Source organism: Mesoplodon bidens, assembly GCF_964165515.1.
Source record: "Mesoplodon bidens genome assembly, chromosome: 17".
NCBI lineage: Eukaryota > Metazoa > Chordata > Mammalia > Artiodactyla > Ziphiidae > Mesoplodon > Mesoplodon bidens.
In genome coordinates, this window is record NC_138174.1 from 32,617,279 (window position 1) to 32,633,838 (window position 16,560).

At 37.5% G+C, this 16,560-nt stretch overlaps 1 protein-coding gene across 1 annotated transcript in view; it reads right to left on the bottom strand.

Moving 5' to 3' along the window:
* The window catches only part of DIAPH3 (diaphanous related formin 3), a 538,397-nt gene that overhangs the window by 356,677 nt on the left and 165,160 nt on the right, over positions 1–16,560 (bottom strand). Inside the window, exons 8-10 of the mRNA XM_081214488.1 lie at positions 14,632–14,768; positions 12,601–12,710; positions 198–304 (exon numbers count right to left, since the gene is read on the bottom strand). Coding sequence (XP_081070614.1) covers positions 198–304; positions 12,601–12,710; positions 14,632–14,768 — 354 coding nt within the window. The remainder of the gene's footprint in view (positions 1–197; positions 305–12,600; positions 12,711–14,631; positions 14,769–16,560) is intronic.

The window sequence follows — 16,560 nt, forward strand, 5'->3', positions numbered from 1 at the left end:
TCAACTTGATTTACAGCATTCAAACACTTAAAGTGTTAAATAATACTCAAACCTTATCATCTATTTCAAAAATAGATTTTACACTCAAGCCTTTTTTCCCACAGATAAATTATTCTTGAAGGTAATTTATCTAAATTTCCCCCTACTCAAGTACTTCTCTAATTTAAATATTAATAAGGAGACTGCAGGGCACTTACTGGCAATATCTCTTTCAATCCACAACGCATAAATTCATTTCTGATGTGAAGCCTGAAGTCCAAATCATCAGGAGATGTAACAAGGGCATTGATAAGCTGCATACATGCTACCTACAATAAATTACACAGCAAGACTTAGACTTGGATTCTGACATTAAAGGAGTAATAGAACTGAAACATCAAGGCTGTGTTCCAAGTATTATCAAATATCTTCCTTCACAGGTGAGTCTATTAAAACGATAATTTGTATGTAAAATATTTTAGTCAATTATAAATTAGACAAGAAATATAGTTTCAGTGGAATTTTTAATTCACTCCAAGCAAAAGTTAAGTTCTTGTCCAAAAATATCATTCCATACACATAAGACATAAACTGAACACACACTAGTTGAAAAACTATAAATATCCTTAGATAGATCCTATCCTAAAATAGGATAATAAAATAATTTCCCATTCATCAAGAGGAACCCAAAGACTTTAAGTCAACGAGAGTTAAAAAAGGCCTGAAACTAGTTAATGGGCTTGTTATAACCAAAAATTATATCATGAACATTGCACAGCTAATTACTAGAAGTTAACTTATCAGGCAATGGTTCCTACACTTTGACAAAAATTCAGTTTACTGTGTGTTACGCTTATTAAGAAGATATAAAGAAATAACATAGCTAACTAAATGCTTTAGTATATAACTTAAATGATGAAAATTAAAAATCGCTGTATTTTCCCATTCATATTTAACACTCCAACTTTCAACCTGGATCTCCTTTTTTTTAAATCCCTGGCTGAATTATATCTTTCATCATCCAAAATCTATATAATGGAAGCAAAAGAGGTTGCTTCTAGAGAAGCAAGGAATTCTTTGCTGTTGTTGATGATGTTATTTTTCTAAGTCCACATTCTACCAAAATCTAACAAGAAAGACCAGCTTACAGATCAATGTGTTTAACCTCATGCTGTTCCCTAAATTGTCCTTTCTCCATCCCTTAAGGCAAGGTTTATATAAATTTAAAATGCCATTTTGGGATTAAGACACCAACAGGGGTCTCGGTTCCTGCTGGTTGAAATATATTGTAATTGTTCTATTTGATATCTAAACACTAAAATCTGGCCAGCATGCCTCTACTGTCAGAACTTGAAAGAGAGGGAAAAGGAAAACATATTTGAAAGAAAAAAAGAAAAAACTTAAAACGGTGTCTACCTTTCCAGTACACGCTCACTCAGCTGTAACCAGTTCATGTCAGAAAGTCAAGTTTAAAATGCTTTCTTTCCACTTCCTTGCCAGTCATTACCCAATACCCACAAATGTTCTTTTCAGCATTTTAAAAGATCTCAAACAGCATACAAATATTTAAATTAGCATACTAATTTAATTTCTCTACGTTCAGAGAAATTAAATTAGTATTAGTCACCAGGTTTCCAGGAAAAGATGCAAATTATAGACAACTCAAAGAAAGAAGCAAAAATAAACAACATAAAAATTAGCAGCAAATATCACCTAAATGGAAAGTTGATATGTGTAGAATAATATTAGCATGAAATTGAGGAGAAAGAAGGGAAAAGAATCATCCAAATTATTCCCAGGAAACGTTTTAAAAGGCAATTTTTCATAAAAGGAAAACTAGGAACTGACTTAAGCTGAAATAATGAATTTAATTCTTTAGGATCCCTTCCCAATTGTAACACTAATTTGCCACTATCATGACCTACAACCACTCTTTGATTAATTTATATCATGTAAACATATGTCTACATACAGTAAAATGTATTGATTTATGTCCTTACAGATAAAAAATTCTATAATCAAGGTAAAGACCAAAGAGTTCCTTCTAGGTTTCTAATACATATATTGAGACATTTAGACCTTTTTTATCACATGATTTCACACTGGTATAGCATACCAGCATAAGTGGGAGCCAATCTGGCATCTATCCCATATAACTCAATTCCTAGAGACAGTAGAAAAGGCTCAGGAACTAAAAAGGTAAAATAGGACATGTTGCCTACCCTAGTGTAGATAAGTAGGCTCAGTAACACAAATATACTATGTACTGTAAGAGATGTGTTCAGTATATGATGAGAATGTGGAGACAGTAAATAAAAACAAGGAAAGCTGAGGAACAGTACTGACTCTTAAGGATTAATAGGGAGACAGCCAGATGAAAAGGAGGACGAAGATGTTTAAAGCAGAGCAATTTACATGTTCAAAGATCTGGGCTCTTTTGCTGAATTACAATGAATTCAGATTTCCTGAGCAGTTTGTAAGGCGGGAAGTGGGAGAACAGGGGAAGGACTCAATAAAGATGAAGCCAGACAGATGAGGCACAGCTCCATGTGCCGAATCAGAACTTTCTGACTCAGCTGGAAATAGGGGAAATCATAAAGGATTTTTTGCAGGAGCGGCGATAATAGAGGTAATAGATTCAAGTTAAGAAGCTATCATACAAGTAGCTTCGTTGAGCGATGAGGAGGTCTTGAACAACGTTTGAAAAACATTTGATGGCTGGGTGAACATGCGGTTGAGGCAAAAGAAAAGAATTTACAAGTCCTCCCACCTTTGTTGTTCAACTAGATAGGAGGTGGGACCATTAACAGAGACATAAAATGCAAGGAAAGAAACAAATTTCACAGGAGAATAGCATAAATCCTGCTTTTAAAATTCTGAGATTGAAATGTACATTAGGAATCATACATTCATTTAAAATTAGTTAGTGAATGCTGGAAAGTTAACAGAAGCTCAAGGAAATAATGAAATTGTGATATTCATCGTAAAGAATCAATCACCATGTTCTGTTTGATGTTCCAAAAATGTAGCATATATGATCTCCATTAATTTGCATTAATTATGCCATACTAACAGTTTCAACAGCAGGCAAAAGCTACCTTCCTCTGGAACTGACAAGGGTAAGAAAACAAGAGTTTCTGCCCTCCTGGGAGCATCCTAACTTATCTGAAGGTTCTATCTTTGGGCACCAGACCTTCTCTGTTTACTAGCTCATGCATTTCATTCCTTCCAAGCCTGTTAATGATGTCTGCCAAGCACTTCTTGGTGCTAGGGATGCAGCTATGAAATGAAAAAGACAGAAATCACTACTATAGAAAGAGAGGAGGCAAGATTGAATCCACAGTTTGAATTGCCTGGGCAATTCAAAGGCTGACATTTATTAAGCTAGAAAAAAAAATCAGCATAAACAGAGGAAACAGGCTTGGGAAGAAAGATCAGGACTTAAGTTTTGGAGATGTTAGTTGGAAATATTGTCTATTATTGATCCTCATCGAAAAAACTAGAAAAGGAAATTGGATATAGGAGACTCCAGTTGGAGAAAGAGAGTACCACAGCATTTGTATGTAAAAACCAAGATCTTAGATGGAATCACCGAGAGAGTGGTAAAGAGAGAGAGAAGAGGAGGTACAAGAACTGGTTGGGGGCCTCCCTGGTGGCGCAGTGGTTGGGAGTCCGCCTGCCGATGCAGGGGATACGGGTTCGTGCCCCGGTCCGGGAGGATCCCATATGCCGCGGAGCGGCTGGGCCCGTGAGCCATGGCCGCTGAGCCTGCGCGTCCGGAGCCTGTGCTCCGCAACGGGAGAGGCCGCAGCGGTGAGAGGCCCACGTACCGCAAAAAAAAAAAAAAAAAAAAGAACTGGTTGGGACATTTCAATTGTAGGTTTTGATTTGAAGGTTGAGGAACTGAGTTAAAGAAAAGTAAAAAGCTGTCAACGTGGTAGAAGATAAATGAAGAGATTGTGGTGTCCTGGAAGAATGGGAGAAAAGTGTGTCAACAGGGAGAGTGATCAACTGTGTCAAATGCTCTAATAGGTCAACTAAGGTAATTACCACTGCATCTGGCAAATTGGTGACTTGACGAGAAGTTTCTACAAAGGGACAGAACTGCTGTTGCACATGGAAAACATTTTCCTTCTCACATGTACCATATGCAATGAGTAAATGAAAGCATACAATTAAAATTGGCTCTAAAATATTCTCCTTGCTCCAAATGTACCTTTATACTTTAGAAATACTGCTTATTAACCTTTGGTTTAAACAAGGCTTATAAGTAAGACACATCTTTAGGTATTAGATATGTACTCAGTTCTAATGATTTGGAAAGTAAATGCTGTAAACTCATTTGTTACTCTTGCCCCAATTATCAAAAAGGAGCCTTACATGAGAAAAGGTATTTTTAACATAACTTCTAGCTATAAAGATGTGTCTGCACACACAGGCACGCACATATCCAGCTAGAATTCAGGACAGTTGAGGATTTCCTCAAGAGCAGCAACAGACTGAAAATGTCCTACAAAAGCTGAGACCAGCAAACCCCACATAGCCAAGGATTAGCAAAATAAGCAGCCAAAACAGTAATTACAAATAGTGGGACAAATGTCAGCAATGTTGTAAACTAGAGGGGTAAAGACATATAACAGGGGACAAAGTAGATAAACTGTAAGCAAAAATCTCAAAGATATTCAATATGAGGGATAGAACTTGTCAAAGGCAATCTTAAGAACAAGGCAAATGATCAAAGGAAAATCATTAGAAGTAGAAAGAGGTTAAACAGCAAGACAAAGACACATGCCGGAATTTACATCACTTTATCAGCAAAGCAGCTTTCTGCCCTTGAAGATGAAGTGAGAATGTTTCTTCGTATGTGAATATGCATCACCTAAAGTTCCTCTAGTACACAATTTACTTTTTTTTTTTTTTTTTTTTTTTTTTTACTTTTTATTTTATATTGGAGTATAGCCGATTAACAATGTTGTGATAGTTTCAGATGCACAGCAAAGGGACTCGGCTATACATATGCATGTACCCATTCTCCCCCAAACTCCCCTCCCATCCAGGCTGCCACATAACATTGAGCAGAGTCCCCTGTGCTATATAGTAGGTCCACTGGTTATCCATTTTTTTTTAGTTTATTTATTTATTTTTTTAATTAGTTTCTGCTTTATAACAAAGTGAATCAGTCATACATATACATCTGTTCCCACATCCCTTCCCTCATGCATCTCCCTCCCTCCCACCCTCCCCATCCCACCCCTCCAGGCGGTCACAAAGCACCGAGCTGATCTCCCTGTGCTCTGCGGCTGCTTCCCACTATCTATCTACCTTACGTTTGGTAGTGTATACACGTCCATGCCTCTCTTTCGCCTTGTCACAGCCCACCCTTCCCCCTCCCCATATCCTCAAGTCCATTCTCAAGTAGGTCTGCGTCTTCATTCCCGTTTTGCCCCTAGGTTCTTCATGACATTTTTTTTTAAATTCCGTATATATGTGTTAGCATACGGTATTTGTCTTTCTCTTTCTGACTAACTTCACTCTGTATGACAGACTCTAGGCCTATCCACCTCATTACAAATAGCTCAGTTTCGTTTCTTTTTATGGCTGAGTAATATTCCATTATATATATGTGCCACATCTTCTTTATCCATTCATCCGATGATGGACACTTAGGTTGTTTCCAGCTCCGGGCTATTATGAATAGAGCTGCAATGAACATTTTGGTACATGTCTCTTTTGGAATTATGGTTTTCTCAGGGTATATGCCCAGTAGTGGGATTGCTGGGTCATATGGTAGTTCTATTTGTAGTTTTTTAAGGAACCTCCATACCGTTCTCCATACTGGCTGTACCAATTCACATATATATACGGAATTTAAAAAAAAAATGTCATGAAGAACCTAGGGGCAAAACGAGAATAAAGACACAGACCTACTTGAGAATGGACTTGAGGATATGGGGAGGGGGAAGGGTAAGCTGTGACAAAGCGAAAGAGAGGCATGGACATATATACACTACCAAACGTAAGGTAGATAGATAGTGGGAAGCAGCCGCAGAGCACAGGGAGATCAGCTCGGTGCTTTGTGACCGCCTGGAGGGGTGGGATGGGGAGGGTGGGAGGGAGGGAGATGCATGAGGGAAGGGATGTGGGAACAGATGTATATGTATGACTGATTCACTTTGTTATAAAGCAGAAACTAATTAAAAAAAAAAAAAAGAGAAATCTAGAAACAATAAATGCTGGAGAGGGTGTGGAGAAAAGGGAACACTCTTGCACTGCTGGTGGGAATGTGAATTGGTACAGCCACAATTTACTTTAATGCTGTCTATCACTATGTGCAACACAAACAGGAGAAAAAATAAACACTTTATGCACCTTTAACCTTTGGTTTCCAACCCTTTTCAGACAAACAAGTTTAAGCACAAAATTCCAGGTATACTAATAGCAGTGATGCTTGAGCCTCGAACACAGGCCTGTCCAGGTTTCTCAAAGGCCACCAGCACAGATGCTTTCTCCATGATTATGTGGAAGGAATTGAAAAGGTATCCAACAAACAGCAAAAGCAAGCATTCTTTAGAAAGTTCACACTTGGTCAACATATTCATCCTGAATATAACATGTTTTCACATGTAAAATGATGGCTATACTACACTGAAAACATATCAGCTTCCTAAGCTAAATTCAGACTGGAAACAAGCACCAGTAAAGTACTTAAATAAAAATTCCGTCAGAATCTGTGAATACTTACTATCTGGGCCTGGAAGACACAGGTCAGACCGCTATTCATCTTCTCTACCCCATAGCAGAAATCATCTGTCTCTCTTTGCACAATCAAATTCTACATTATCAAGTTAAAATGAATAAATGATGCTTATAGAGAAATATCTTGCCTAAACTGCAACTAAAGAAACTCCAAAGAATTTTTAAATCTCATGCGTTAATTCAGAATATAAACTGAAATAGACTACTAAATTATGTAGACAAACACAGAAAGAGTGAAGTATATCAGCATATGTAAAGTCCTATAATTTTACTTATATTTCCAATTAAATATTCGGTAAATGAACACAGTAAGAGGACAAGTCAGAGCTTGAGGTAACTGCATATATCTCATACAGATGCAGAGAAATAAACTGAAGGATTCAAGAGGCCCTAATTTATATGAACAGGAACAGTTGGATTCAAGACAGAACTTGGATTTTTAAATGTTTATTCAGACACTCCCCCGAGACATCATGAATTTCTTCTGTGTTCTCCCATTTTGTTGAAACTCCTAGTATCGCAATTTTCATATGAAACATTAGCCAGCTATAAGTTCCTGAGTATAAGCTTCTTAAGGACTTAAGCAGTGTATTTCATTCATTTTTATAGTTCTAATATCTAGCAGAACCCCGAACGGCAATCTCTGAATAATTAACTAATTGACTGGTTAATTATGAAACTTTGCAGTTACCTTGAGTCATGAATTAAGTGTATCTTTTTGGTGGTCTATTGTAGCATAAGTGAAAAAATGTATTAGACTCAGAAAATTGGCAGTATACTCTAGGACAAAAATGTTTTTTTTTAGTTTAGTAGGTATGTGCTCCACATGACAATATGAGTTCACGTTAGTATATTATTTTACTGTTTCTTTAATTTTTTATTAGCTTAATGGCATATTATTTACTAGTCCATTTTAATATGTTTACCATTTTGATTCATACAGATACAGCAACCAAACTGCTGCAAACCTCAATAAAAGTAGTGGTAAAAAAAGAGAGGAATTAAAATAAATTGATCTCTGCATCCTTCTGGAATGCCCCAACAGTGATCCTAAAGATAAACGTTCTACTACACTCTGTATCCTTCATTAAATGTGCAAACGACTTACTTGATATTAAAAATAACTCTAGTTAACACTGACTTTTTTGAGGGGGTAGGAGATACTTGAAACAAAAAGAAACAGTAAATCAAGATATGACTATTCATTATAGGAAGACCTTTTTTGGTCTCGTGCAAAATTAAACTTGGGTACATTTTGAGCATTTAAGGGGTAAGGGAAACAAAACAAACAGAAGCTAATAAACTTGGCTAAATTCAAAAAGGCATTGTAACTTATCCGTTTCAATGTCATATTTGTCGATTATTGCCAAGTAACATATTTCAAAGTACAGAGTACTTTGTAGTACTACTCTGTAGTATCATATGAACCGAAATTAGTGAAGGTTTTGTTCCGTTCACTCAACATCAAGGTACAACAAATGCACACCTTTGTGTACAACACCAGGAGCATCAGGCTGAAGGAAAAGAAGCCAAAAAGGTGACAGAAGGAGGTGCAACAGTCTGCTCTCTGCTGCTAGGCAATTCTCTCTGTGTCTCTGCATGTATTGCAAGTAGAGGTACAGATGGCTTTTCTTCTGCAAGACCTTGACAAGGATGTCTGTATAGCAAACCATCTTGGGAGACAGAGACAGCATATCCCCTCCAGAGCAAAAGGGCAGGCAGACCCACAGCCCATTCTGAAAGATCTGTGTTCTCCAAGCTCCTGTAACACAACCTGCCATTGCAGCCATGTCTTCAGACAGTCCCTCCAAAATAAAGACTGGACTCAATTATTTCCTGAACTGAGAACCCAAAAGTTTATCAGCTGGCTGGGAGGCCTTGTTGAAAGCACTGCCACCTGGTAGCCCCCCAACTGACAGAGATCCCAATTGGGGGTCCCCAACAACTATAAACAACATGTTCCTTCCAGGAACACCATGTGCACCTTCAAAACTATGTATCTTGTGGGGAAGCCAGGCATTAACTTGCCTCTCTCTCCAAAAACACCATGACTTACACCTCAGAGGTGCTCATAAGAGATGCTCAGGTGTGTGAGGAAACAGTACCAGCACACGTTCAGCCACAGACAACTGTGGCCATCTCTCCACACCCAGGTCAACTTTAGTTATTCTGGGGAGTTTCCTGGAGAGAACACTGATCACTACATACGTGCACCTGCAGACAGTTATCCCTACGATGAGTCACCAAATTAGAACAGATGATACGAAATGTGTCCCTGGTTTTAGCTGAAGTAATCAGTGACACTGCGTCAGCCCTGCAAGGCACTCAGGTCAGCTTTAACTCACTGGCAGGGTTGTTACAGATGAAAGAGTTGCCCCAGATGGCCTCCTTGATGAACAAAGGGAAGTCTGTGCAATCATTAATACCTCAGGCCCAGTGAAAGAGCAACAGAAGAAGATAAGAAAGCCTCCTGGTGTCCTAAGATAGACCCTGACGGTTTAGGGGATTTGTTCAGCTGATGGGATCTGGGACCTGGAAGGCATGCCTGAGGTCAGTACTGCAGGGCAGCCTCAACCTGCTGCTTGAAGCACTGCTGACCAGCAGGCTTAATTAAATACTCTAGGAGACAAATGGAATGGATCTCATCACAGCCTGTATCAGTCAGAGTAACTGCTGCCCATGATAGCAGACTTGGATTCTCTAAGCTCAGGGTGTCGTCCCTATAACACAACCCACTGAAACTGGAAACTGGGGTTGACAAAGCTGATACTTAAGCTACTGCTATGGCTGTGGGTAACTGAAGTCCTTTGTTTTTGACCTAGGAGTTTGTGTCTTTTGACAGCAGCACCCATACAAGTGTGGCAGACTAACACGGTAGTTTACAAGTGGCATAAAACCACAGATCCTTTGTGTTCTTGACACTCCAGGAGTCCAGGAAGACACCATAGGAAGGGAAGGTACAGCGTGCCATCACTGAGGACACAGATGCAGAGGAAAAGTCAAATAGCCAACCCCCAAAACTCCAGGATTCCCACACTTTGATTCCTTTCCTGACAAAAATCTACCCCAATTCCATCAGCCCTATGCCCAACAACATGGGTTTGAACAAACTCTTTAGGATCTAGATAATGCTTCTGACACTCTAGCAAAGTATGGCTCTAACAAGAGAAAAAAGAAGACACACATAGAAAGAAAAAATAATAATAAGAGGATAGAAATGAAAATAACGATGAAAATCAAAGTGTGATGGATACTAGAGATTGGTGCACTCACATTATTCCAACCCTCTTCTAAGGAAGACCCAGACAACACAAGAAACTAATCACACACATGAAGACTGGACCCTATCAGAATCAGAGGTAGTCACGTTATCTTCATCATTATTATTAGCAGACTTAAGTAAATGTAACAATCCTCCCTTAAAAAGTACTTTGGGGCTTCCCTGATGGCGCACTGGTTGAGAGTCCGCCTGACGATGCAGGGGACGCGGGTTCGTGCCCCGGTCCGGGAGGATCCCACATGCCGCAGAGCGGCTAGGCCCGTGAGCCATGGCCACTGAGCCTGCACGTCCGGAGCCTGTGCTCCACAACGGGAGAGGCCACAACAGTAAGAGGCCCGCGTACCGCAAAAAAAAAAAAAAAAAAAAAAAAAAAAAAAAAAGAATGTTATGTAAATGAAACCATACAGTGTGTAACCTTTTAGGACTGGCATTTTTCAATCTGCATAATTCTCTGAAGATTCACGCAAGTTGCGTTAAGTCAGTAGTTCATTCCTCTTTGATGTGGAATAGTATTATATGCACGGTGTACCACAGTGTAACCATTCACCTGTTGAGGGACACGAGGTTGTTCCCAGTGTGGGGCTATGACAAATAAACCTGCTATAAAAATTTGTGCATGCATTTTTGTGTGAACATAAGTTTTCATTAGCAAGTTTTCATTAAATGCTGGGTTGTATAGAAAGTATCAATTTTAATATCAACACTGGTAATGTTTCTTTAAAAAATGAAGATCACATTTAATCTCCACTGACTTTATTTTTTTAATTTACCAAAATTACTTTTAAAGCTAGCATTTACTGAACGCTTCTGCTAATGAACCAAGCAGTGTACTAAGCATTTAAACCTATATCCTATGTAATCCTTGCATCAACAATGAGCTAGGTACTGAGATTATTGCCATCTTGCAACTGAGAAAACTGAAGTATAGAAAAGATTTGGGAACTGATCCAGAGTCACTAAAGCTACGATGTGAAGAGCTGGGACTCAAATTCAAGCCTGCCTGACTCAGAACTCTATTGTTTTCATCATTCCTGTAACATGTGTGTCATTAAATACAAAAAGTATGCATTAGGACCAAAAGGTCCTTACTTAGGGAATAAACTTTACATGGGACTATTATATTTCATAGGGAGATTTTTAAACTAGACATAATTTCTAATAAGCTGCACAAATTACCAAAATTAATCTAATAACCTAGTGGTATTTGCACAAACACTGTGCATGTAAAAGTTACATGAGTACTAGAGGAAAACCCAGATAAAGTAATTGTTCAGCTTTTCTCTACACAGTTTCTTTTAGGCTCACTCTTCATTAGTCCTGTGGTGAACAGGGAATCTGGGGCCAATGAGGAATGAGAAGGAAAGGGAAATGAGGGTAATGGTATATGGATTAACAGACCCCAGCCCACCGAGCAACTGAAGGAGCAGGGTTGAGGTCAGCGATGGACACAAAGCCCAGGCCCCCACTCCCAGATGTGGAAGGAGGAGCTCTTTTCCAGAAGCACCAGGAACTGGACCCACGCAATAGTGACCATACACGTACTCAGATCTTCAAGTCTGCATACTGTCCCGAGAAACCAGTCACACAGGGTTCCTCACCACCATTCACAAACATTGTCACCAGAAGCAGATTCACAAACTACCGTCTTCAGAAATGTCATAATAAATTATTAATTTGACAGTCCCTAACATTTTCTGATTTTTCATCAAATACCATGCTTATTTTTTATTAATTTAACACTAAGATCTGGCTTTTCTATTCCTACCACAATGAGAAACAATTAAATGGCTAAGGTACACAGAGCTTTCAAGTAAAGATTAAAACTATAATATTTTACTATTAAGTGTGAAACAGATTTACTTCATAGCTAGTAGCACCTTGGTTTCCAAATTTTATTGCACATTAGAATCACCTGAGGATCTTTCAAAAATCCCAATACCCAGGTCCCAACCACACCAATTAAATTTCTTTTAATTTGAAGGTAGGAATCAGTCATCAATAATTCCTTAAAAATACTTAGGTTTGATTAGCAATGATTGTAACAATAGTTACAGCAATAAATTCTTGTGTCTTTAAAAAAAGGGAGAAATTAAATGAATATTAGACATGCAGCTTGGGTACTATAATGTTTCAAGTCTAAATGTGACTTTTTGGGAGCGCTTAAAAATCTTTGAAAGAAAAAAAAAATCTTTGAAAGGATTTTTCTAAGTGTATCTTGGTCTTTTTACTCATGGACACTCTCAACTTTTCAGATATAAAACTAATACAACGAGAAGCCACAATTCACTCAATTGCCTAAACTTCTTAAAAAATTATAAAAAATCAACAATTGAGATAAAAATTCATGGACTATGATTATATATTTCACAGAGAAATCTAGTAAGTCAACTTCTAGGAACCTAAGGAAATAATTATAGGTGTACATAAATTTGTATCTATAAGATAAATTATGATATGTTAGAATTCTGTATTTATTAAAAATGCTATAAAATTTTAAATGGCATGTGGGGTTTCATACTACAGTATTAAATATAAGTCAGTCAGGAAACAGTTACAAAAAACAGTATGAATAATAAAAATGAAACCTACTTGCAATTGAACTGAATTGTGCCGAAGACCTTCCACAATGGAAGAAAATCTGTCAATTTTTCTTTCTTCTCCAGCTGATGTTAAAGCTTCTAAAACTTCTTCAAGGCTATTGAAAAATTTGAAATTATAAAGTAAATTGCAAACAGCAAATAACCCAAATAACCCAATAAAATAGCTTAGTCTACTAAACTCCAGAGTGACTACTCCTAGGCAACCAATAACATTTTAAAAGTAGCTTACTGATCACATAGCACATATCAAGCATGAACTATGTTACATGTTTTAATTCATTTATTCCTCATAATAACACTATGATCATGTTTATTTATCAAGCATTTATATAGTACTTACTATACATCAGGCACTATTTAAAACAGTTTACAAATATTAACCATTTTTAATGTATGTAATTCTATGAACTCTATAATATGGGGTAATTATTTTTATCCCAGATTATAGGTTAGGAAACTGAGGAAGAAAACGGTTAAACCATTTGTCTAGGGTCTCAGGTCTACTAAATGGTAGACCTGTGTAGTGAGCACTATATAAATGCTCTTAACCACTACAACCCTACTCTGTCTTGAGTATAAATAAATGAAGCTCTGGTGCCCAAAAACATATAGTACTAAGGAATTACAGTCAAATATAAAGAATAATAGTTATGCAAGAAGTATATTTGCTACTTCTTTAAAGAATGCTTATGCTAACAGTACCCAGCATACTGTAAAAGCTCACACAGTTTGTGGATGTAGACACTTTAGTCCTAAGAGTTATTTACTCATTTTGATGAGCTATCCTGAAGTCAAGAAATAATAAAAATTATATGGAAGTGGAGGAAGAGGAGTAGAAGAGGGAGGAGGAAAAAGAGCAAGAGTATTAAGAAAGAGAAGGTAAAGGAGAAGGACAAGAAGAGAGGAAAGGAGGGAGGAAGGGATAGGGAAGGAAAAGGGAAGAAGAGAAAAGAGATAGAAGAAACAAGAAGTAAGGGAGGGAGGGGGGAAGAAGAAGGAGGGAAGCCAAGGGAGGAGGATGGAGGAGGAGCAGAAAGGAGTTGGGGGAGAACAGGAAGTACCTTTGTGTCGACATTAAATTCACACTTAGGTTTCTGCACCAAAATTAACATGGCCTTTTTAAAATGGGAAAGTGCAGAAGCTGTACGCCTGGCTTTGCAGCTGGGACTGCAGCAGGCACGGCCTCATCCAGGGATACACACTATAGCTACATATGGGGGCAGAGGGCCAGGGCTGAGTGGTGCCTGTTGACGTTCCAACTAAGTCCAAACTGAGCGGCACAACAGTCATCGGCCCCACAGGACCTCTACATGGACCATTTTTAAATGAGTGCAGGAAGTTTCACTTACAGGGCTCTGCCTTCCCTTATAGGAGGGAGGGCCATTTCTGTGTTCTTTTGGTTGTTCAGTTTGTATATCTTTATCATTTATAAAAGGTATTTTAAATAATTTTTAAATGTTTTCTTGTAATAAGAACACTAATCTTCCTTAAAAAGAAAAACAGGTTTATTTTTATTTATCTTTTAATATGTATGTAATGGTCTTTTAGTTACAGCTCTAGCAATTGTGGATAATGTCTTTAAAGTTAAAACTTTAGTATGTACTTTACTGTCAAGGACCTTGCACCCTCAACCATTACATTATCAATTACTCACTTATTATTGAATTAATTCTATCCAAAAAAAAAAAAAAAAACATAAGAAACAGAACCAATTTGTATATTTTTCAAAGTCTTCATTTAGAATGTTTATTTAGGTTTTGAGTTCAGAACAGTTTAAATATAATGAAGAAATCCATTCTTCATAGAAACATGTTAGCCCATAACTACTATATTGATTAAGGGAAAAAAATTACTACTCAAATATTTCTGTTCAGCCAATATAAATCTAAATCACCTGCTTAAGTATGTTCATTTTTTAAAGTAAATTCTAGACTAAAATAGAATAATGAAAATATTATATGACTCAAACTGTATTAAATTATTATGTAATGAGAGAAATAAGTTGAGAAGACTTACATGTTTTCCTCCCCTACAATGCACACTGCAGAAAGGAGTTTAACTACATCCGTCATCATAATGGGCTTCTCAGGATCAATGGCTCTGGCTAACAAAGAAAGACTCCTCTCTTCACTCATAATTCTTTCCAAGCCATACTACAACATTTTGGAAATAAGAGGTTAAATTTTAGTGGTTAGTTGAAAAAATAGTGCCCTGAAGGAAATGTAGTTATTTTTTAAATGTTTATAAGATAATATATGTGTACATGTAGTAAAGCCAGAAAATATAAAGAATGCATAACATCCTAAAAAATTCATAGAAGTATTCCCTTTACATTAAGAACTATGAGAATCAATCAAATATAGATAACCCCTCAAAGGTAATTTTACAGCAATATGACTGATAATTACTATGATAGATAAGTGGCCAAATAGAGAAAGAGAGAAGTGGTGAGGAATACTGAGATTTCCCAACAGGAACACACAAAATGAACAGACTGATACTGAACCAGACACTGAGGCCGTGAGGAGCTCTACTGGGAAGGAAGGTTGGTAACAGGTACCACAAATAAATCACAGATCACTGTCCCAGAGAAATATAATGTGAATCAGATGTGCAATGTAAAATTTCCAACAAAAAGTAAAACTGATTTTAATAGAATTATTCCGATATACCCAAAATATTATCATTTTAACATATAATCAATATAAAACATTTATTGATGAGATATTTTTACTTTTTTTTCCTTCCTAAGTATTCAAAATCTAGTGTGTATTGTACACTTACAGCACATCTCAGTTCAGACTAGTCACATTTCAGGGGCTCAGTAACCACATGTGGCAACCACATTACACAGTGCGGGCCTAGATAGTAACACTTAGTTCATAAACAGGCAAAAGCTGAAGGGTGATTCGGGCTGATACCATGTAGAAACTGCCATAAGAACATGTGTATTCTGATCTGAACGATATTTTGTTATCAGAAAGACAATGCAGTTGTAAACACATTATATAAATGGAATGATTTTGAATAAGGCCAAAGTTTGCTACTGCCAGAACGTCACATTCAATTGGAAGATAAGGAGTTATGTTAATGACTTAGTGTTTTGATTTAAGGATGTATACATCTCTTAGGGTCTACTTACAATCTATGGAAGATAAGTATCGAATAACAGAGGATGAATAGAAGCAATAAAACAGTACTATTTATCTACCATACATCCCAGAGGATCCTTTTAAAGAGTGAGAATTTAGTTGATTAGAATTACTACTAAGCACTAAAAAGGAACTTAATCCCAATTACAGACCTATGAACTCAAAATTAGCACTAGGTATTGGTATCAAAGTAAAATCTATAACAAGCTTAGATCCAAATGCTTTGAACGTTATGAATGTTATGAAAACTTATTTATAAGTTTCCTGTCTTGTATACCGCATTTACGTAAAGAAGCTTCACACTGTGGTGAAATATTGCACTTGCTTTAAACCACTATCTAAAGAACACAGGTACAAAGAAGGAAGTCCAAACAGAAGGGTCAAGGGCCCCAGGGTATGATTTCTGAAGGGACTTCTCTGTCCAGTTGGTGACAGGGAAACGTTTACAAGGAAACAGCTAAACCAACCAGGAAACGCTCACTTTTGTGATACTCTGGACTGTTTCATAACTGGAAACAAAGAAAAGCAGGCATGGGGCCAGAGACTACAATATGCCTCGACAATCATTCCAGGGAATTGTCAGAGTTTTGTAATGTGCCACTTAAACCCAATTCAAAAAGTCAATCAGCCAATGATTACCAAGTACCAAAGGGCTAGCTCTGTCCTAATAAACATGAGACTGAGTAAAGCTTGCCTTCAGAACTTCCTCCTTCACTTCCCCCACTCTGGGCTGGCCTGAGCCAGCACCTGCCCTTCTGGGATCAGAATCCTGTGGCTCCTCCAGCCATTCAAA